The sequence below is a fragment of the Podarcis melisellensis genome (assembly GCF_964234715.1).
Source record: "Podarcis melisellensis genome assembly, chromosome: 8".
Taxonomy (NCBI): Eukaryota; Metazoa; Chordata; class Lepidosauria; order Squamata; family Lacertidae; genus Podarcis; species Podarcis melisellensis.
Window position 1 is genome coordinate 62,411,933 of NC_138540.1, and position 23,081 is coordinate 62,435,013.

Here is a 23,081-nt window from a genome sequence, read left to right on the forward strand (position 1 = left end):
AACACAAATAAAATACTTGCCTCTAAACACACTAGCCCATTTACTAAAGAAAGACAGTTTTCAAAAACAATTCTTAATTCTGCTATTTTCCAGGTTTAGAGTGCCAGTATAAAAGAAGGCATGTTCAGTCTACAGATGGTCCTCATTTGCTCTGTATCTTGTACGAACATTCACATGTGCTCTGTATTGTAATACAGATTAAAACAGTGCTCTGGGCAGCAACCATGCAAAATACCTAGGGAAACTAGAGCAAACATATTTTGCTCAAACAAGGCTGTCTGATTAGTCCCAGCTGTTAAAGCAGCTATAGTCTTACAAAAACATCCAACATCCAATTTCATCAAGTACTGCCTAAACATCTGCTTGATGTAGTAATATTAAACACCCTGACTTACCTGTTCACCCTCCGAGGACACTTATCTGGCTTAATATCTACCTCATAGAGGTAGACGTCAATCTTTGGGATTTCAACTTGGAAGCAGTTGGCCAGCAGTTTAATGGGTTTGCCCATAGTGCCATAGCCAGGTCGTCTGGGCACCATCAGCAGGGGCTGAGCCCCAACGGGTCCTGTCAAATAAATATAACATATAGTTTAGAGTTTCAAATGTGCAATATGTAGCAGACACATTAAATAAATGTATTTAAACATGTTTACCCTAGGAGACCCTGGGGGGAAAGTAGTTACTGAAAAGGCTACAGAAAAAGCTTGCTGAGACTCAGAAGCATGTAACATTGGTAACCTGCCCAAAATATCACCTAATCTGACCCCTTTGCAGAACCAAGTACTCAGACCCTGCCACAGATCCACTCAATTCAAACCAAGCTATGCCATTAGCAGAGAGAATGTGCTTGCAGAGGAAAGAAATAATTATTCAAGGAATCAAGCCAACCAACACACAAAAATGCTAGTACCCACACATTGTACCTAACCAACCTTACCTAAAGGAAAGTTTTCTTCTGTGATCAGGCAAAGCTTAAGCATGCATACAAACTCAGTGAGAGGTGTGAGCTTGCTTGTGCCTGGTAATCTCATTTATATTAGGTCTAATTTGAGATGAACAAACTTTCATCTCCTCATCAACACAAATAAGCCTTTCTCTTTTCTGATCTTTCATATTTGTCACAGTTAAAAAATCCTGTTGACAACACTATGTCATGGAGAACTGTAGAAGAATAGTCAATGTTATTCTCCAGCACTCTCTTTGAACAGTGATTCTGGATCACAGCTAGGATTTGTCCTCAGTATCACTTGATGTCTTGCTCTCATTTTGAAAAGGTATCTATCCATATTCTGAAAATTAAAAAAAATGTTTTGATACTACACTATACTACACTGAATTGTTTAAATGTTTTGTTGATTGTCTCTGAATCTTCCTTCCACACTTACCATCCTCTCCTGCCACACACCAAACCCTTTGAGAATTATTAATAATAATGATGATAATAATTTATTACTTATGCCCCTCCCATCTAACTTGGCCTCCCCAGCCACTCTGGGCGGCTTACAACAGAGTATTAAAAACAAGATAAAACATCAAACATTAAAAACTTCCCTAAACAGGGTGGCCTTCAGATGTCTTCTAAATGTCAAATACAGTAGTTGTTTATTTCCTTGATATCTGATGGGAGGGCGTTCCATAGGGTGGGCGCCACTACTGAGAAGGCCCTCTTTCTTACCACTGATTTAGCAGTTTGAAACCTTGTGTAAAATGTGGCGGCTATTAGTTCCACTGCCCTCAGTCTTCTTTAATGCAACTATCTCTATGCCCTTTAAATAATTCCAATACATTTCTGCAACTACTTATATACATGTACTGTACTTCTATTTCCTTCATTGAAGCCAAACAGGCCAAGTAACTCTAAGGATTTTATATACCACTCCATAAGTCAAAAGAAATATGAGCTGTTTGCAACTTCATAAAAGTATCAGCAAAATTGCAATTAAAAATCTGTATTTTAGAGCAGGAAATAATTATTAAATAAGATAGCCTCTTAAAAATCATTATATACTAAAATGAAATATGGGTACCTCGGCTTGAAAGCAGAGATGAGAGCCACACCCCATAGTCAAATTTGACCGGTCTTTTAGCTCTACCTTTATGGATACCATAACCACTTCTAGCAGATCCAATATGCAGCAGAGACAACCAGCTCTACCCATCAAATATACAAGGTAGCAGCAGCACTCTCGTTTCAACTGTCTCCCTAACTTAAGCTCACACTGAAAGGTGGGGCAAAATGACATACTCATTTATGGAGCTGTCACCTGGGAGGACCCACAATCATTCCTCCCTCTCACAATGGAGCTTGTGAGGAACATATAATAGAATTTGAACTAGTTCAGGCATAGGCAGACTTTGCCCTCCAGATGTTTTGGGACTACAACTCCCATCATCCCTAGCTAACAGGACCAGTGGTCAGGGATGAGGGAGTAGTAGTCCCAAAACATCTGGAGGGCCGAGTTTGCCTATGCCTGGACTAGTTCCATCCATTTCTGTAATAATCTTGTTCTTTACATCAGTTTTCAGTATGAATCCATCCTTCTCAGATATAGATGGCCAGTTATTAACACAGTATTCTCCAGTATGGTCCAATCAGTGCCTGACAAAAGGTTGCTGAACTTTCTTACTACTATTATAAATGCTGCATTTAATACATCTAATTAACACTTCCTGCAATGCCTCTGCGCTTGTTCCTTGCCAGCATGATCAATATGCCAAGGTGAGAAAGCTAATATTCCACCAGTTTCCCTTTCACCCTCTTCATATTTTCCACACTCATTACTATCCTCAGACCTAGCCAAACTTTCAGAAAGCTAAAGTTTCCAAAGTTCATTCCAAATTTCCTCACCTTCTTAAAGGTGTTTTATTTTTTAAAATTATTTGAATAAAATATAAAGAAAAGTATGCCAACTTTAGCAGAAGAGTCCTCTGTTTAAAGAGAACAGCCCAACATCACAATCCCCATGCTAGAGGGAAAGCCTCAGTTCAGCTTCCTGGAGCAAAGGATTTCCAGAAAGTGCCTTGGTAGGCCACCAGCCTTCAACCAGTGAGTTGGAACCCACTGCAAGGTCGCAGCTTGACCTAAGGTGGGTTTCAGCACTAACACTATTCAAAGATACAGCAAAACATTAACAAGTAGGTTCTCAAATGCATGTTTGGGATAAAGGGAGTAGGGGTCCTGACCCTAAAAGGGTAAAGACCACTGGTTTAAGTTACCCTTTTGCTAAGCCATTAGCTTTCAGCACAAAGGCGCAAACACTGTTTCCCCCTTAGTAGAGGGCCTTCACACTGTAATATGTGTAAATAAACAAATTTATCTTTTGGCAATGTAGCATTGCAAAAAAGAGAGAATTCCGTTCACGGAGTAGCCTTGGATCCAAAAGAGGCTCCTGCTTATGGAACTGAAGAGGTGATTTATCAACACCCCCCCCCCTTTGCAGCTTCTCCAAATCAGCTCTGAAGTAGCAGGAAACCCTCTAGAACAGCATGCAAGCAAGAATTGGCAAAAAGCACCTCTCCACCACCACCATTTTGTGAGCAGGAGCCTCTGCTGGATCCTGAGTTTCCATTACTGGAGAATTCATTCAGTTCATGGAATGATACCATTGTATTCAGCCCACCAGATGGTCCCTACGTAATGAACCCTGTCAATCCCTACGTAATGAACCACATTCTAATTAGTTCCTATGTTTTTGAAGCACAAGTTTTTTTTAAAGAAAAGATCATACAATGATTAGCAAAACTGAAGATGGGGCTGAAAGACAGTGAAACCAGAAGTGAACCATATCTACTGAGCCAATTAGAAGTTTCACTACTCACAGCAATCAGCTTCAGTAGCTTAAGTATTTAATAGAAAGCCAATACTACCAAAACAGAAGGAGGATGCATTTTCAAGAGGTGCAATCAGGCATATCTAGCTATGCAGGCAGCAACATTGCTTCTTCCGTTTCTAGCATTTTCTGTAGAAATTCCCTGTACAGGAAGTAATATTATCACTTCTCATTTTACTAACACTGTCTCAAACAAAAAGAAACATATTCAAAAAGATAAACACTGGAAACTCATTTGGAGCTACAGTATTGGAATGAGTCAACCAACAAATGTCATTATATGTAGATACGACAAACTCAAAAATGACCCCACCTTTTTTCACACCTACTCATTGACAGAAATTGTATATTCCCACCTTCTAACATCAGCTGTTAATTTATCTCTTGTATGTGGAGAAAAGCAAATCATAGATAAAATAGCATCATGTTTCTTTCTACCTACACTAAAATCTGCCCTGCCCACTGTTTCAGGGGCTATATACAAGCTGCTCTGTATTGGAAAAAGCTTTCACAAAACACAATAAACACAAGACACATATATTAAAAGACCAGATTCATATGAAAATTCCTTAGCAAACATTTCAAAGTGACTTGTTTTATGCACCAATCTCATCACAAATCCTAACCACCAAGGCCTCCAAAAGGTATGAACATAACAAAAATTAAGCAGGTCAAACAACTATATAGGTAATTAGCCACATTTATCTCTTTTTGGTATTAATATTTTATTGAAAAGTTTTCAAATATAAAGAAATAAAGTGATACAAGCCACATTTGCTACAATATGGATTGTGTTTATAATACATTACCTTAACTATTGTCTCTTCCCATATTATAACTGCCTAGACCCTAAGATCAAGTGATATTGAATGTTACATCAGCAGATGCAACTAGACTTCCCATTCCTCTCTTACCTCATTACAGTTCTACATACCCTCCATTTACTCCAGAGGTTCATCCAGAGCAGATTTTGAGACTGAGGGAGGGAGGGCAGGAGAGAAAAGGAAACTCCCATTGCACAAGTGGACTGACACCAATATCTTAAGAGACCCTTCTCCAGGTATCGCTGCAAAATGACGTGAGGTGGATGATCACCAGTGCCACTTTTTAGCGGTGACACCTTGGTTGAGGAATGCCCACCACAGAAAGGCTCAACACTGGGATCTTTTTGGCACCAGATGAAGACTTAAGTTCTGTGAAACAATTGTTTTGTGTTGATGGTTTTATTCTGATGCTGTTTTAGCTGCTCAACGTTTACATCAAAGTTCTTTTTACACTTCTCCATTTTCTACTTCAGTTTAACTTGTGTGAGAACTATCCACAGATCTTTTGTTAATGGGTAGCATAGAATTTTAAGTAAATAAATTACACTGCAAACACAGAAGTATTCCCAAGCCAAGTTCTTATACAAATAGCAAATCTTGGTTTCTCACTACTACGCCTTTTCCTCGGGGCTGGAAGGTTGAGTGGGATGGAGTTGTTCTACAGGCTAAGTGAATACCCTGTTCAGAAAGGCAGAGTGAACAGATTTTGTGCAATGTTCCTTGCCTAGGATCAGAAAATATTGCTTTTTTAAAAAGCTCATATTCAGTGCTGCATGCAGGGAATTCCATCCTCTCTCCTCTACCTTACAGTCTGTGATCCCCTAAATCTGTTTTGGAGGGTCCTCAACTGTCTGAAGCAGATTTGGGGTACCTGTCAGAGGTAAGAGAAGGGAAGCTCCATTATGCATGCAGATGTCTGGTCTCACTGTATATTACCTATCATTTATTCAAGGCTTTTCAAATATACAAAATGAAAGTAAAACAAACCATTGAAGAGTTAACTGCCTACATATTATTATAAGAAAGGAGAGAACAGAATATTAATACTGAACTTAACTAGTTCATTTCTTTCAGACCAGAGTTTAAGTATGAACATAGCAATAAGACTATAAAGGCTAGTGTTTAATGTATGTATTTATCACTCAACAAAGTGGTGGTGAGTACTGACTGCAAATGCTACAAAGAAGAAATACATGTACTATGATCAGGTATTGTGTTCCTATGTTGAGAATCAATACGAGCCAAGAAAAGAAACCTAAGCAGGTAGCAAGACATGTGCATCAGTTCACTTGAGCTTTAGTTTATTGGTTAGCTCATATCTGTCAAGTCAGTTTATGAACCATGATGATCTTCCAAACTTTGTCCATCCAATCCCTAAAACTGAGTTTTCTTTCAGGTCAAGTCAACTAACAACCCAATAAATTTCCCTTTCCTGTAAGGTAAAGGTAAAGGTACCCCTGCCCGTATGGGCCAGTCGTGTCCGACTCTGGGGTTGTGCGCCCATCTCACTTAAGAGGCCGGGGGCCAGCGCTGTCCGAAGACACTTCCGGGTCATGTGGCCAGCGTGACAAGCTGCATCTGGCGAGCCAGCGCAGCACACGGAAACACCGTTTACCTTCCCGCTAGTAAGCGGTCCCTATTTATCTACTTGCACCCTGGGGTGCTTTCAAACTGCTAGGTTGGCAGGCGCTGGGACCGAAAGACGGGAGCGCACCCCGCCGCGGGGATTTGAACCGCCGACCCGACGATCGGTAAGTCCTAGGCGCTGAGGTTTTACCCACAGCGCCACCTGCGTCCTACCTCCCTTTCCTGTACCATGTAGTAAACTTGCTTGTGCTTTCTATTTTGCAACACTATTTCTTGATTCCAGGAACTTTTAAACCTACAATTTCTGGCCCACCTACATTTTATACTACTAACACACAATTTGGGTGGTGTTATGCTATATGTGGGTAAGGAGGCTAGAATCCTGATGTGTGCTAAAGACAGCGATTACAGAATGGAAAACCCTGCCTTACTACAATAGGTAGAATTCAATCATCTTTGAGTACTGGACTAACTTCTAGAACTCTAGTTAACAAAAGGCAGCATATCTAAGCAGTAACGCAAAGTGCTAGAAATCTGTCCAACCTCGGTTCCTGATCAACTTGCATAACAAAGTTACTCGAATTATATCCCACAAGCACACAGATGTATGCTTGAAATTAGCAGCACCCTGTTAGTTGAATCATCCACATACATTTTAAGACTACAGTATCAAACTGCACAGGATGTTAAATGGGTATCTTGCATGCATGACAGAGTGGGGTTTTTTTTGGGGGGGGGAAGGCTGACAAAGGCACGCTTTTCACTGGGACTGCAGCATGAGAGAAGAGTGGTTTAACCCTTACATCAAAATCCTGATGAATCATCTCTCCTACACTGCCATTAGCTTTAGAGAAGAAAATCTCTCACTGGCACCAATGGGAGTTTCCCCCCACTAATGTTGATAGTAGTGCAGGGGTGGGGGATTACCTTTGTCAGTGTCGCAGTTGGGGAGGAAAGATTAAACCTTCCCTTGCAGTGCATGCAGACCCAATGAAAACTATTAGAATTTTAAAACTGGATGTGTTTCCAATGAGGCATGTGCAGTGTGCTGCCATGAAGAAATATATTACAGACCAAGTTATTACATTTCATCTATTGCCACCAGTCACTGGTCTCAAACAATATTTTTGAAAATGTATAACAGTATGCCACTACCGAGTTTCAGGAGGAGGTGGGGTTGCGGGCTCCCGATCCCGCCCACGCTTCCGCGGGGCTGGAGTCAGCCTCGCGGGATGATGTAGGGATTCCCCGGTATCCCCGCGCGCCAGCCAATCGGCTGGCGGCAGGGGCGTGCCTTCTACAGGCCATTTAGGTCAGGGCAGCCCTGGGCTCGCCCCTTTTCTCTGCAGCAGCCGACACGTTTTGGATCCTGCTCGCATCTCAGCGTTTTTTTTTCGGATCCAACTCTTGGTGTTTGGCTGGTCGTTTCCTGCAAACCTTCCTTCGCGCAGTTACCTTGCGCAGCGGCTTGTCCGCTGGCGTCAGCTTGAGCCGCGACTTCCTTGCTTCCACTCAGCAGTTGATACATCCGTCTCTTCGGCGCTTCCGTCTTCTCGGCTACGGGAGCTCCCCATCGTTGCGACCTTGCGCGGCTGCCGGTCGAGCCGCGGATCTAGTGCTGCCTTTAACGCTGCCCTCTTGCTGCCCGTAGCGGCCCGACCATACAGCGGGCAGCTTCGCTCCAGAATCTCGCCGGTGGATCTTCGTTTAGCGAGCCGCTGCAGCGCTCGCTGGAGGTTTCTTCTTGGGATCGGGGTAACGCGGGCGGAGCGTGGGGGAGGAGTGGTGATTCTAGCGGCATTGGCGGTACGTTCTCCCGTCCGTTTTTCTTTCTCTTCTTCGCTTTTCTCTCGCCCCCGTGTGTCATTTCCCCCTTCCCTGTCTTCGCTTGGCCCCATCCGTCGTGTTATTAAGCACACGCGGTGCGCATTTCTTCTGGGATCATTGGCAGCTGTTGTAATCTTCACTCTTCATAGGGACATCCTCAGCGGCCTCTTGAGTTCCGGCGTCCCGGTTGCCCGGGCAACGACCCGGACGGCCGCCATTTTGAGAGGGCCACGTGGCCCTAGCGGCGGCCATTTTGAGCGTCCTTGGCGGTGGCCATTTTGTGTGTGGCAAGTGTTAGCTATCTGCCCGGCCGCCATTTTGAGTGTACCGCGTGGCCTAGCGGCGGCCATTTTGTGTGTGGCAAGTGTTGGTCAGCGGCCCAAAAGCTTCAGTATAACATTCGGCTTTTGATTATTTTGATTGTGGTATTCCTTTTTCTCCTATCGTACCCCCAAATTGGTTTGGCCTTCTGCTCCTTCAGCTGTTAATGGTTACAACCGCTTAACCCTTTATCCCATTGGTGGCGGCGTTAATTTAATCGCGGTGATTTGCTACCTGCATTTTCCTAGATACTTATCGGGGCCTTTGCTCCCTCGGTTAGAGCGTGGTGCTGATACTGCCAAGGTTCCAGGTCTGATACCCTTATGACTGCAATTTAAGAAATAGTCAGTAAAACAACAGGGGTTTGTTTATCGTGCTTTACCTTATTTTCTAGCTGTGGTATACGCTAATAAATAGACAAAATCAAGCGAAATAGCAATTGTCGGTTAGTTATATATAGAATTCGATAAACAAACAAATAAAAATAAATAAATAAATAATAAATAAATAAATAGAGTTAATAGTACAAATTTAAACAAATAATTAAATATATAAAGAAAACCACATAAAAATAAATAAATAAATAAATAAATAATTGAAATAAATAAAATAAAATAAAACAAAATAAATTCGGGACTGAAGGGAACAAGTGGACTAGCTTAATAATATCAAATCTCGGGAGGTTGGGAGCCTTATTGGGCATATTACCCCTGAACATGGAAGCCAATGGCAATCCACTGGCTCCTCAACCTGGCAATGCCCTGATCCCAACGGGTCCTGGTAATCCCCAAGTGGTGGCTCAGCTTTTTGCTGCGCTTCAATCATTTTATACTCAGTGCAGGACACCCATTACCCCCTCCCCAAACATTGTCGAGGTACCACAGGACTTTATTCCTGACACCCCTCCTAGTCAGCAGGGCCAGGACGGTCCCTCCACCAGTGCAGCCTCTACGGCTCAGCAGGCCGCTAGTAGGCCCAGGACACGCTTACAAACAGCACGGGCCCAGAAACCTAACCCAGGCCCCGACAAGGGTAAAGCAGCGCCGCAAAAATCTAAGGCTAACACTCGCAGGGCCAAGGCAGCAGAAGCCTCCCAGGCCGTCCCGCGGCGCGAGGTAATTGATGTGCCTAGTGTTTTTCAGGACAATCCAGCGCGGCAGAGCTCTTCTGAGGGGTCAACATCGGATGAGGATTTGCCTCCTCAGCAGGTGGCCTCGGCAAGCAATGACTCAGCCCCGCGTGACGGCGGTTCACGTAGCGGTAAAAGGAAGTCGAAGAAGAAGCATCGGTCCAAGAAGAGCAAGAAAAGGGACTCTTCCGATTCCGACGAGGAGACAGGTACGTCTTCTTCAGACGGGGACAGCGACGTTCCCATGGAAACGTATTGGGGGGAGGGCGAAGACACAGGGCTTCCCCTGTGGGTGCATGAAAGGAGGGCCAACTCTCACAGAAAGGCCTTTAATGGCACTCTCGAATGGAAAGACGGTGCTCTGGTCCAGGACGTTAAAGTCTCAACCAACTCCGCTACCGACTTCGTATTGGGGAATCACCTCTCCAAGAGAAAAAGGAATAAGATATTGAACGGAGAGTATGTTGATATGTTTTCCTTACTGCCCCCGGCTCAAACTAGGGGAAAAGGGGAGAAAAGAAGGTATAATGGTAAAAAGAGGTACAGGACACCTCGGGTTGAGCGAACTTTTGAGAACTGGCTTAACGGATATCAGGTTTTCATGGCAGTAGTGTCAGGTTGTTACCCTAAACGTGGCATGCACCTCGCCTCTTATCTGGCCCACGTTCGGAGGGCTCGGGAGTTGGCTGGGGACGACGCGGCCATGGCGTATGATGAGGAGTTCCGGAGGAATGCCTCGCTGCTGTCCTCGACGCGCTGGGACCAGAAGGACAACAACTGCTGGATGGAAACCGTGGGTCCTAACATTGAAAAGAAAACCCTCGACCCGTCCAAGTCTGGTAAGGTGGAGGCCCAGCGCCGTAGGCAGTGCTGGGACTTCAATAAGGGGACCTGTCAGCGTGCGTCGTGTAAGTACTTACATGAATGTGACAAGTGCTTGGGCAGCCATCCCGCCATCAACTGCTACAAGGGGAAGCAGCAGCCCTTTCGTGGAGGCAGGGGCCACTTTAACCGGGGTGGCCGGGGCGCGCAGGCTGGAACTTCGGGACCCCCCCAGGGAACAACCGGGTCTCGTTACTAATCCTTCCCTCGCTCTGGCGTACTCCCCGATTAAATTACAGCCCCTGAAAACACTGTTGAAGCTTTACCCAAATAGACAAGCTGCCCGCCTACTAGAGGAAGGGTTTTCCCTGGGATTTAGAATTCCAGTTGCCTTTACCCCCAACGCGTGTTGCCCCCCCAATCAGAAATCAGTTTTGGAAAGACCAGACATTGCCATCAAAAAGATCCAGAAGGAGGTCACCGCTGGGAGGGTGGCCGGCCCCTTCGCGGCACCCCCCATTGGTGATCTCCATATTTCCCCGCTTGGTATGGTACCAAAGAAGGCCCCGGGTGAATTCCGGTTGATTCATAATTTATCCTACCCTAAAGGAGCCTCAGTGAACGACGCTATTCCTCAGGAGATGTGCACGGTTAAGTATGCATCTTTCGATCAGGCGGTCAAGCTGGTAAGGAGATTTGGCAGGGGCGCCTTTATGGCGAAATGCGACATTGAGTCTGCGTTCCGCCTCCTACCGGTTCACCCAGACGACTATCGCTGGCTGGGTTTCAAGTTTCAGGGAGCTTACTTTATCGACAAAGCAATGCCCATGGGTTGTTCGATTGCCTGCGCAGCCTTTGAGACGTTCAGCACATTCCTGGAATGGGCTTTAAAATTTAGAACTGGCGCCGCGGGTGTGGGTCACTACCTCGATGATTTTATCCTGGTGGCGAGTAACGCTGGTGAGTGTAGGACCTTGCTCCGGGCGTTCGAGTCCCTGGCCAGCGAGCTGGGGGTACCTCTGGCGGGCGAGAAGACCGAGGGTCCGGTTACGACCATGACCTACCTGGGTATAGAACTCGACACTATCGCCCAAACGTCCCGCTTACCAGTCGACAAGTTAGTTGCCCTAAGAGAGCTCATTGGCCAAATGCTGCCTCTAAAAAAGGTCACTTTGAGGCAAATTCAATCCCTCCTGGGTCACCTCAATTTCGCCTGCCGCGTGGTTTCTCCTGGCCGTCCCTTTTGTGGCAGACTAGCAAAGCTATCCGCTGGTCTACGGTCCCCGCATCATAGGGTCCGCCTCCCTAAAACAGTAAAAGCGGACCTTCAAGTTTGGTTACAATTTTTGGATGGTTTTAATGGTGTATCACTGTGGCAGGATAGCCTGGCTTTACAGTCAGATTTCCAAGTACATTCGGACGCAGCCGGGTCCTTGGGTTTCGGCGTTTACTTCAGGGGTCAGTGGTGTGCTCAGCGTTGGCCCCCCTCCTGGCAAGGTAAACCTATACTTCGTGATTTGACTTTCTTGGAATTCTTCCCCATTGTAGTCGCTATCCACATATGGGAGGAGCATTTCAAGAACCATAGGGTATGTTTCTGGACAGACAACCAATCGGTAGTCTCGGTCTTGAATAGACAGTCAGCACATTCCCCGAGAGTAGGATCGCTTTTGCGTTACTTTGTCTTGTCGTGCCTGCGGTTGAACCTACACGCTTCTGCCAAATTCGTCCCTGGTATAGATAATAACATCGCGGATGCGCTATCTCGTTTCCAGATGGAGCGCTTTCGCTCATTGGCGCCGGATGCGCAGCAGCAGCCGCAACCGTTTCCGGAGCATCTCTGGAGTATTGGCAGCGAGAAGCAATAAAGGGAGTATTGTCTTCACTGGCTCCTTCTACCCTTAGGTCTTATAACAAGGCATGGCTAGATTTTACGTCTTTCCGCAGGAAGAAGGAGCGGTTCAAGCCGGGCAGGCCTCCATCCAAGTCTGAAGTCATTGAGTATATGGTTCACCTTCGCGATTTAGGCCGCGCGCCCAAAACCCTCAACATCCATTCGGCGGCGATATCCTTCTTTTCCAAATCCCTATTCTCCGTCGACCCCTGTGCTCATTTCGTGGTTAGGAAGATGCTGGAGGGCTGGCGCAGGTCCAGGCCGCAGGGTTGCGACACTAGAAGGCCCATAACACTTGACATACTCACCCAAATCCGTAGGAAGCTAAGGATCCTTTGTTGGTCGAGATATGAGGCCAGACTATTCTCTGCCGCATTCTCTTTTGCATTCTTTGGTGCCTTGCGCATAGGCGAGGTGGTCTGCGTTGACCACTCGGCCAACAGGGGACTATTGATGGAGGATGTAACGGTAACTAGCTCGCATGTTTTGCTAAAAATCCGTAGTTCTAAGACGGATCAGCTCGGTAGGGGAGCCTTCGTTCGTCTTCAGGCCACGCAGAGGGCTGGCCCCTGCCCTGTAAAAGACGCTAGGAGATATCTGTGCTTAAGATCGAAAGCGAATGGCCCCTTTTTCTTGCATGATGACGGATCCCCCCTTTCTAAACATCAATTCACTAGGGTCATGCGCAAGGCGATCGCGGCCATTGGTCTTCCGCAAGCGGATTATGCCGCGCATTCCTTCCGCATTGGGGCCGCCACCACCGCCGCTCATATGGGTTTACCGGCCGAAAGGATCATGGATCTGGGCCGTTGGAAGTCCAATGCGTTCAGGAGTTATATTCGAAAGCCCTTTTAACCTAACACCCCCCTCTTATCCCCTACCCATCACGTGTTTTCTCCTGACCCAGCTCTTTATCCTATCTTTCCAGGTGCAGTTTCGGTGCGTCTGTGGATTGTCGGCCACAGTATCGCGTATTGGGCGAAGCGGCGCTTAGAGCGCAGTGGGGCTGATGAACCCCGGCTACCTAACAATGTCAAGGTGTCTTGGATTACCAGGCGTGGTATGCGCTGGGAGGAGTTCTACCCAGCCCTAGCCAGAAGAATCTCTGATGAGGGTCCACCTGACGCCTTGGTCATACAACTGGGCGAGAATGATCTGGCCTATCGTAAAGGGGTGGGCTTAATTTGGAATATTATCAATGACTTGGAGTCGTTAAGCGCATCCTACCCAAGCATTACAATAATATGGTCTTCTTTGCTGGAAAGGAGAATTTGGCGGGATGCGGAGAAACCCGCGGCGGTGGACAGGGCCAGGAGGATTGTGGAGCGTACGGTAGCCCGTAGGGTGATTGCTTTGGGCGGCCGGGTGATCAAGCACCCTGAAATTCAGTATAGCAATGACACGCTCTATCGCTGGGATGGCGTGCATCTATCCGATGCCGGCAATGACATCTGGTTGGCTGATATTTTCCAGGGAGTTAAGGATTGGTTACAGGTCTGAGGGTATTGGCGGCGAGCCCGCTTAACGCGGCTCGGGTGGCGGTAGGCATTGGCAGGGTTATTGTCATGTAAATGAGTTCGGGGGGGAGGAGCGCCATCACCTCCCCCAATGCATGGAGGGTAGTTCGTTAAAGGACTCCGAGGGGCGACGCCTCGTCCGAAACCTACGGAGGCTAGGGCCTAAAGCGCGCCCCCGAGCGGTAACCCCTCGGGGAGCGCCTAGGGATATGCATCTCGGGTGGCTCCCCCTGTTGGAGTTAACCCTTCCCGGTTAGAACCGGATAGTCGGATAGGGGCCAATGCCTAATGCCAATACCTCTCTTACCTGTAATCAATAAAGTTGTGGCCATTTACGCCCATTAACCTAAATACTTGTGTCCAGTGTCTTCTTTCTCCACCGTGGGGGGGAGGGATTAGCCACGCAATGCCACTACCGAGTTTCAGGAGGAGGTGGGGTTGCGGGCTCCCGATCCCGCCCACGCTTCCGCGGGGCTGGAGTCAGCCTCGCGGGATGATGTAGGGATTCCCCGGTATCCCCGCGCGCCAGCCAATCGGCTGGCGGCAGGGGCGTGCCTTCTACAGGCCATTTAGGTCAGGGCAGCCCTGGGCTCGCCCCTTTTCTCTGCAGCAGCCGACACGTTTTCCCTCCCACCCGCCCTTTAGGTTTGCCTGCGACATTGCTATGGGCTTCGGCTGGTCGCCTCACGGGGCCGGGTAGGAATTTTCCATTTTGGCTAATTGGCTGTTTATTGGAGCCATTTGGTTTTTCGCCTACCTCGTAGCAAATCGTCACAACTTCCTCGGTTTGGCGGTAGGCATTGGCAGGGTTATTGTCATGTAAATGAGTTCGGGGGGGAGGAGCGCCATCACCTCCCCCAATGCATGGAGGGTAGTTCGTTAAAGGACTCCGAGGGGCGACGCCTCGTCCGAAACCTACGGAGGCTAGGGCCTAAAGCGCGCCCCCGAGCGGTAACCCCTCGGGGAGCGCCTAGGGATATGCATCTCGGGTGGCTCCCCCTGTTGGAGTTAACCCTTCCCGGTTAGAACCGGATAGTCGGATAGGGGCCAATGCCTAATGCCAATACCTCTCTTACCTGTAATCAATAAAGTTGTGGCCATTTACGCCCATTAACCTAAATACTTGTGTCCAGTGTCTTCTTTCTCCACCGTGGGGGGGAGGGATTAGCCACGCAATCTGATTTTATGTGAAAACATGTCACAGTTCAGAACCACAATAAGCACATTAAAGGTTTGGAGGAAATATTTATGTGGTACTTCTGTGCATCACTTAGATATATGTGTCAAGGGGATACAGTGCTGCAAAAACCCTATTCATCCACAGTTTAGACAAGCCTGTCAGTGTTAGAAACTCAGATATATAAGCTAAGTCTTTGCATTTTTCTTTCCCTTTGTCCCCCCCTTTTTGTCTATTTTTGTCTAGATTAGTTTCTTTTTATTGTATTATGAAGTCTTAATAAAATATCATTTGTAAAAGAATCTCAGATACAGAAGCTAATCACCAAATGGCACCTTAAACCTCAGTCACCACAATGGAATGTCTAGGCGCCTTTTTGGCAATGAAATTTTGTTGTTGTTTGTTAATTAGTTATTTCATTTTGATACCACTTTATATTTTAAAGAAAAAAATCTCAAAGCAGTTTACAATACATTAAAGCATCAAATAAAACAATCCAGAATAAAACAAATTCAAGCTTCAAGGAAAATCTTTCAGATCCTTCCTAAGTGACATTTTGCTTTGCCAGGTCTGATCCACCTTGCTAATCCAGGTGGATTACCTATAGTCAGTGTGCTATAGTGGTTAGAGTGTCAATCTAGAACCTAGGGGTTCAAATCCCTACTCAATCATGAAACTCATGGGCTGACCTTGGGTCAGTCACAGCCTTTTAACCTATTTCACAAGGTTTTTGTAGGAGTAAACTGAGGAGGGGGGTGAACCATGTACTCCTTGGAGAAAAAGGTGGGATATACGGTAAATGCTTACAGTACTTGCTTAAGAAAGCTAGAGAGGTCAGCCAGATGGAGATGCCAGATCCCAACCTGGCATCCACAGATGTCCATGTGGTCGCAACTGGACCCACACCAGTCTCAAAATACACCTGGTGAATTTTGGGCACTGAAGCCTGTCCTATGGCTGCTTTTTTAAATATGAATTTCAAAATGTTCAAAACAAGGAAGGATATGTTATCAAAGGATTTACCTGAACACTGAATATCCCTTAAGCATGCCTGACAATTGCTGTTTTCAAATGATTTTACAACTGTTTGTATATTAAGTGTGCTCAGCCTGCTGGTGGTATTAAAAAAAAGTAACATTTATGAAAATTAGCTTAGTATGTTTGCAAATTTTAACAAAGAAAGACATTTGGACTGAAGGCACAGGAAGCAGTAACCTTGCTAAAGTTGAATGTATCTGTTCAGTCTTGGATGGGAGATGGCTTGAAAAACCTATGTATGCCACCTGGAATTTCATCTTCGAAGATGCAGTCTGTAGCATCCCACAAGAAAATGACTGAAAATGAAACTGCCATTATCATACCACCATTACACAAACTCTGGTACAACCATACTTGGAGTACTACGTACAGTTTTGGTGGCCACACCTCAAAAAATGATGTTGCAGAGCCAGAAAAGGGCAACCAAAATGATCATGGAGCAAGATCAACTCCCTTAAGGGGTAAGATAACAATGTTTGGGACATTGAAGGTCAGAAAAAAAGTGATTAAGTGGGGGGCACAATAAAGGTGTACAAAAATTATGCATGGTGTGGAGGAAGGGGAAAGCAAAGTCATCCAACAAAGCTGAAGTTTGGAGGATTCAGGACAGAAAAAAGGCAAGATTCCTTTACACAACACATTGTTAAACTGTGGAATTTGCTACCACAAGATGAAGGAAAGACCACAAACCTGGAAGGGTTAAAAAAATGAATTGACCAATTTATGGATGATAAGGTAATCAACGGCGACTAGTCACAATAACTATGGACTACTCCCAAAATCAGGGCAGTATGTTCAGTGAAAATGTTCGCTTGTACTCATGTTATGCTTGTGGATTTCTGATGGCATCTGATTGACCACAGGGAGAACAGAATGCTGGACTAAATGGGCCTTTGTTCTGCTTCAGTTATGCTCTTATGTTCTTAAGAAAGGCAGGATATAACAATAATAATAATAATAATAATAATAATAAATAAAAAACAACCTCAAGATAATCAAACAAACAAACAACCTCAGATAATTAAACAAACAAAAAATACCACCAAATGACTAAAATGTCAGCTGTATATATCTCCTCAAGTAAAGGGGGAAACCCAACCCCTGCTTGCTTGGCAGAAGATCTATGGTATCTCCCCACCCACATGTGCAAAATTATTGTGCACACGCTTATGGGAAAATACTTCAGAGTAAGACGTGTAACAGTACAGTCTAGCAGATAAGTAAAAGTCTTGTATCTATCATATATGTCAATCTCGCCAGCTATTTGCCTTAAACAGAGTTGCAACACACCCAACAATTTAGCAGAGTCACAATGAGCCTTTAGAGCTTAGAGATCAACAGTTGACATGATTCTCTCAGTGTGAAAACTGCAGGAGAAAAGTTGAGAGCAGCGATGCACCTCATACATCTTTTTCATAGACCTAATGAAGGACTTTGACCTCGTCAGCATTAAATTTGAATGTGCTACCCATGCCGCAAGTGACATGTTCCTTCTTATCTCTATACCTGATGCCAGAGTAAAATCTCAAATTTTATAGCATCCTTTAGGCAGCCAGCAATTCTGAACATAAACACTGCATACTCAGAAACAGGGAGCTGACAGTTGAGTTCCTAAGGCTGAAGGAAGAGATCTCCAAACCTGTCCCTTATGCTCTAACTTAGTTTTCATGTAACTGCTGCATTTCCAGATGCACATAATGAATATTTTGTAGATCTTTTCCAAAGGTTGATAAAACATTTTTCTCTGAAGCTATTCAGACCATTAGAATGAAGTTAATTAAGATGTGGGTTTAACATAGATGATCAATTATACCAGTGACTCACAGAACTCCCAAGAAAGCTAAATGCAGAACTCTGCTTTGCAAACTATCCTCAGCTACACCCACAAACATGTTAAACACCAATTAAATATTTTTTACTAAGAGCCCCTAGCTGCCTGAGTAGCTTTATCTTTTTATTTTCCTCCTGTGACAGTCAAAACTTCCAGAGAGCCAGCTTTAGATCCTCTGACTTTATTGCCAAGGTTGTTTAGCACCACAAAGCTCACCTTCTTAGTGCATCCATTATTTGGATAAGAATATTATCAACCTTATGTCAAAAATATGCATAATAAAACCAAACTTTATTCAGAAATCAGAAACATTAGTCCCGCTCACCTCAGTATTTACTGACCTCTTAAATTATTTATTCATAGCATTTTTGTCACACTCGTCAACCAAAAAATGCTCCCAGAGTGGCTCACAATTACAAATGACATTCAGAAAAGAGTCCCTGTCTAGGATTACAATCTAAAAACAGACACATGAGAAAAAGGAATTGGGTGGAGAGGAGCAGGTAGAGCAAACCCAGACACCATTTCTTGTGTTCTAGTGCTTTTATAATGACATATTGGAATTGAATATCCAATTATGACAAAATTAAAGAAAGGCTACCTGCAAGGTATAAGAGCATAAGACCACCCCTGCTAGATCAAGTCATCCATCTAATCTAGCATCCTGTTTCCCATAATGAACAACCAGAAGTCAATGGGAAGCCCACAGGCATCCTCTCCTACTATTGCTCTGTAGTCACAGGTTTGTTTTCAGAGGCATGCTGTCTTTGACCCTGGAGGTAGCATATAGCCATCACTGCTACTATGTCCATCAAACAGTAATGTACGCCTCTCTAGAAAACAAATGTTAATGGCATTTCCCCAATGTACAGAGAGAATGAAAGCAGAGAGGACTTGAAAGGAATTGTAAGAAAATGGTTCAGAAATGAAACTTTGGGGGGGAAATCCCACATGACTTTGACTCTGTATACAAGGTATGATATAGTATTAATGCTATTATTATTAACCATATGAAAGTTAGAGGAAAATAAGAGTAGTTTTGGGGAGGGTGCAACTGGCAGATAAACTAGTTGAGGCTTGCAGAATTTAAGATTTGCAGTCATTATTTTAGCTATGTTTACTTGGAACCTAATCTCTGGTTTTAATGAAGATACTTCTAAACAAGCTTAAAATCATAGACTTAAAGAGCCAAATTTTTCCTGATTCTTTCAGTACCTTATTAGGGACACACAGTTCTGCAATTATACTAATATCTTCTTTCCAGGATTAATAATGTTCAATTCTCCACATTAAAAGAGGAATTTTTTGTACAATAAGAAGGAATATAAAGAATGTACATATCACTAAGTCTAACTTATGGCATTAATGACCACTATGCATACAGACAACAATTAGATCACTATTCTTCATTAGGAAGCCAAACAAATTCTAAAAAGTGTTACTCAACAGTATCCTGCAAAGTGGAAGAAACCAGCAAAAACTTACTAAGTTGTCTATCTCTGTATTAGGCATATAACACACACTTACAGTATTCCCCCCCCCTTAATGCTTGAACCCAAAGTTACAAAGCAACACACCTTTACATATCTTTGTATCAAATGGCATTACAATTTTCCACCTGAGTGCTAAGGCTTTCTTACATATGTGCCATATCAAGCTAGTAAAAGTTTTAATTTCAAAATAATTTAGCTGCTAAAGTTGTGGATCAAAGCACCCTATCTTAAAGAATGGTATTAAAGCTAGCAGCATTTAACAGCTAGAAATCTAAAATGGAGGAATCCAAAATTGTTAAGAAAACAAATGCTGTGGCTATCATTTAACATTGTAACATGAAAATCCAAGCATTTGTATTCATTGGTCAACACTGTCAGTAATAACTTCAGGCTCCAGTTATAAATTGTTAAGCAGCTCTAGAGATACAAAGTTACATGTTAGTGCAGTTTTTTTGGGGGGGGTTGTTGTTCTGCAACTGATTTCAGCTGTCACGTTGCTAAAATCGTGAAAAGAAAACTTTTGTTTTGGTGTGTGTATGATCTAACCAATGCATTTAACTTGCAACACAAGTATTTTCAGACACAAGTAGCTATTTATTTAGTGCATTAAAATCCTACTTTTATTCTGTCACAGTACTAAAAATGACATATATGGCACTGACCAGGAATGCTTGTTTCATATGCCCTCAGGCCATATACACCTATGATCCAATGCTAGTATTGCTTAAACACTTATTCAAACACGTGTCCATATTTTTAAAAATTAAATCACTGTTTTGGTAAAACAAAAACAGACAACAAACCCACACAGCAGCTTATGTTTATAAACAAACTTAAAGAAATGATTGTGAAAGAACAGGAATCCCTCCCACTTGAGAATCCAAAAAAGCAAATATCTCAAGGCAGTTAGTTATTCAAATGACTCCCAAACTTTCAGGAAGCGTCCTTTCTTTCAGTTCAGCCACTGATTCACCCAAAATCATTTCAAGTGGACAAGTAGGATTTACAAATATTCTGCAAAATTTGAGCAACTTTATGAATTTAATATTGATGTCTAGACAAGCTATACATGTCTACCACATCTACCTGTCACCCATACCAGGGTTCATCTGAGGTCAGGCACAAATACACAGGGGGAAAATACTATTTAAGAAAAACTGCATTCTCAATATCAGTTATGTCATGCATTTCTTGATTTTTCAGGTAACCATAGGTTACAAGAAGCTAATAATTTTTTAGCATAGATAAATCACCAAAGCAAACATGTGGTTTTATATAGTATCTACTGCAAATCAGAAACACATTTACCTCAGTTATTCCAAGTTTCTACTCCAATGGCAATGATAATCAAGCCACTTGCTCCACGGCTATGTATAAAATATTCAGGGTCCGAGCTGCCCCACAAACACCTTGGGAGGACCACCCTGCTGAAGCAAAAACACCTACACCAGTCCCCCCCATATTCTGTTCCAAGATTTCAGACCCACACTTCCCCAGGCTTCTCCATAGGTCCACCTACCTACAAGCTCTTACACACACACAGCCTGACACGTTGGTCCTATCCAACTATTGATTTTATAGACATCTCAAGAGTATAGGATTGGTCCTCAAGCTACAACCCTCAATGCACTTAGGAATAAGCTCAACTTCAGTCAGTTAAGTGGAACTTATCAGTAAACAATACTTTGGGCCACAGAGGACATTTACTTCATGCAGTTAGTTGTGTTTCAGCCGCATATTTTATTTTATTTTTAGTTCTGAGGAAAACACACCAGGGCCCCGGGTTGCCTCCATACCCAAATGGCAGATACATACCTGCCACCAGCCCCATAACTTCAAGGTCAGTTATTCGGGAACTGCCGCCCAACCACCACCCCGAAACTTCCCTCCACGAGTCCACCTATTGTATCAAGATCCAGCCCACGCCAAGCGCTGCCAGCGGCTCCTAAGGAGTAGAGCGTCCCGTCAGGCGTCGCCTCCGCCTCACCTGCGCTGCCGATTTCCATTCATGGAGCTCGGCGCGGCCGCTCTCAGGCTACGGGTGCCGGTCCGGTTCCTGCCGGGTCCCCCACGTCGTTCGCCTGGCGCCGTCCCGGTCCGGCCGGGCCTGAGGAGACAGCAGCGGCAACAACAACGGCGGCGGCGGCGCCTCTTCTTCACACAACGCAGCCACTCGAGTCTTTCAGGTTATTACTCTCCCTCCCCAGCCGCCCACGGGCGGTCAGTCAGTCAGTTAGTCTCGGGCTGCGGTGACGGGTGAAGAAGCGGAAGTTGCGTGGCCGCCCGCAGCCCCGGCTCGCTCCCTTCTCCACTGACTGACTTAACTGACTGAGAAACCCGACTTTCCACTCGGCACACACTGAGCCTCGCTCTGGAGGGACCAGTCCCCGGGTGCCCGCAGGCGCGCGCATGCGCCTCCCTCTCTACCGGAAGCCGCCCCTCCTCCCTTTTTCGGCTCCGAGGCGAAGACTATCTCTGTAGTCTTTCTACGATGACTGACTCTGTAACAGGAGGGGGAGGGTGCCTGACTAACTCACTCACCGGCTCACGCGCATGCGTGCATTCTCCTCCACCACCTCTGGCCGCCGGAAGTTCTTTTCCTACTTCAGCCTCTCTCGCTCTACCTCAACCCCGCGCAAGTTCGCGCTTAGTCCCGCTCGCGTTGTTGTTAAACAACTAAGATAAACGCAGCACGCATGCGTACGAGAGTTGCCGGGCAGCCCTCGGCGAATGCAAATTTAGAAGGCGGAGCTAGGGCCGTGTGGAGGCGGGAACAAGCAAAAGGAAGGAGTGGTTATGGGGTTGGCCGCCGTAAATGAACGAAAGGCCGCGGGTTCGAGTCTCGGCATGTGTTATTTGAGGTAAGCGCGAGAGTTGGAGGACTTTTAAATTCCGCGGCTGTTTAATATTTTTAATAGTTAGCAAACTAACACTCGGTTAGTTTAACTGCATTAAAGTTTTAGACAGCTGCAAAAGGTGCATTTCCCCGCCCACCAGGCAACAATTTATATGTAACTATAAATACAAAGTTAGGTTGATTTTAAAAATGAAAACAGAAAATTATATGTAATGTAGTTTTAATATAGTTTTAGCTATCTGATTTTAAATTTTTTTTACTTTTAATTGCTTGTTTTTAACCGTTATTTATTCTTTTTGTAAACACTATTGAGTTTTCATAAAATTGTAGACTTGGAAGAGACCACTAGGGTCATCTAGTCCAACCCCCCTGCAATGCGGGATCTTTCACCCAATGTGGGGCTTCAATCCACAACTCTGAATGCAACATTCCCTTCCCAAACAGGAAAAAATGTATGGCTTTCACACTTACACAGTGTCTCTGCCTGAAAATAACAAGACTATTTATCTTAAGAGACACATACACACAGTCTAACGCATAAAGAACAGGCAACCTGGCTCAGTGTCCCTTTGTGTGTGTTTGTAAGACTGTAAGCTTCTGGGCAGGAACCATCTTGTTTTAAATCTTTGTACAGCACTTTATAAAGTAGTAACTAATAAAAGCAGTGTTTTGTAGTGCTTGGACTGACATGCTATGAATTTTCAGTCCCACTAACTCTACAGACGCATAATTCTCCCCCAACTTGGCACCCTCAGATATTTTGGACAAAGGCTGCTGTACAGGGAGAAGTGTTGTAGTCCATCCTTTAAACACAGTCCATTCAGGAGGGCCACCTGTTCAGGCGGGCTCATCATAGGGCCTACCTAGTGGCAGTGAAGGCAGCAAAGGCAGCAGAGTTTGGTACCTCCATTGCATCCTCATTGTGCCATCTG

The 23,081-nt window shown here is 44.8% G+C and overlaps 1 protein-coding gene across 3 annotated transcripts in view; it reads right to left on the bottom strand.

Annotated features, from left to right (window-relative positions):
• The window catches only part of LOC309375601 (protein argonaute-3), a 56,388-nt gene extending 34,107 nt beyond the window's left edge, over window positions 1-22,281 (bottom strand). Inside the window, exons 1-2 of one of the 3 annotated variants that reach the window (XM_081921438.1) lie at window positions 21,834-22,281; window positions 396-567 (exon numbers count right to left, since the gene is read on the bottom strand). In XM_081921438.1, the coding sequence (XP_081777564.1) occupies window positions 396-541 (146 nt within the window). In that variant the 5' untranslated portion in view covers window positions 542-567; window positions 21,834-22,281. Of the gene's footprint in view, window positions 1-395; window positions 568-21,279; window positions 21,812-21,833 lie in introns of those variants that run through there. The other 2 variants (XM_081921437.1, XM_081921439.1) reach the window with 2 other exon arrangements.
• Window positions 22,282-23,081: the final 800 nt, after the last annotated feature.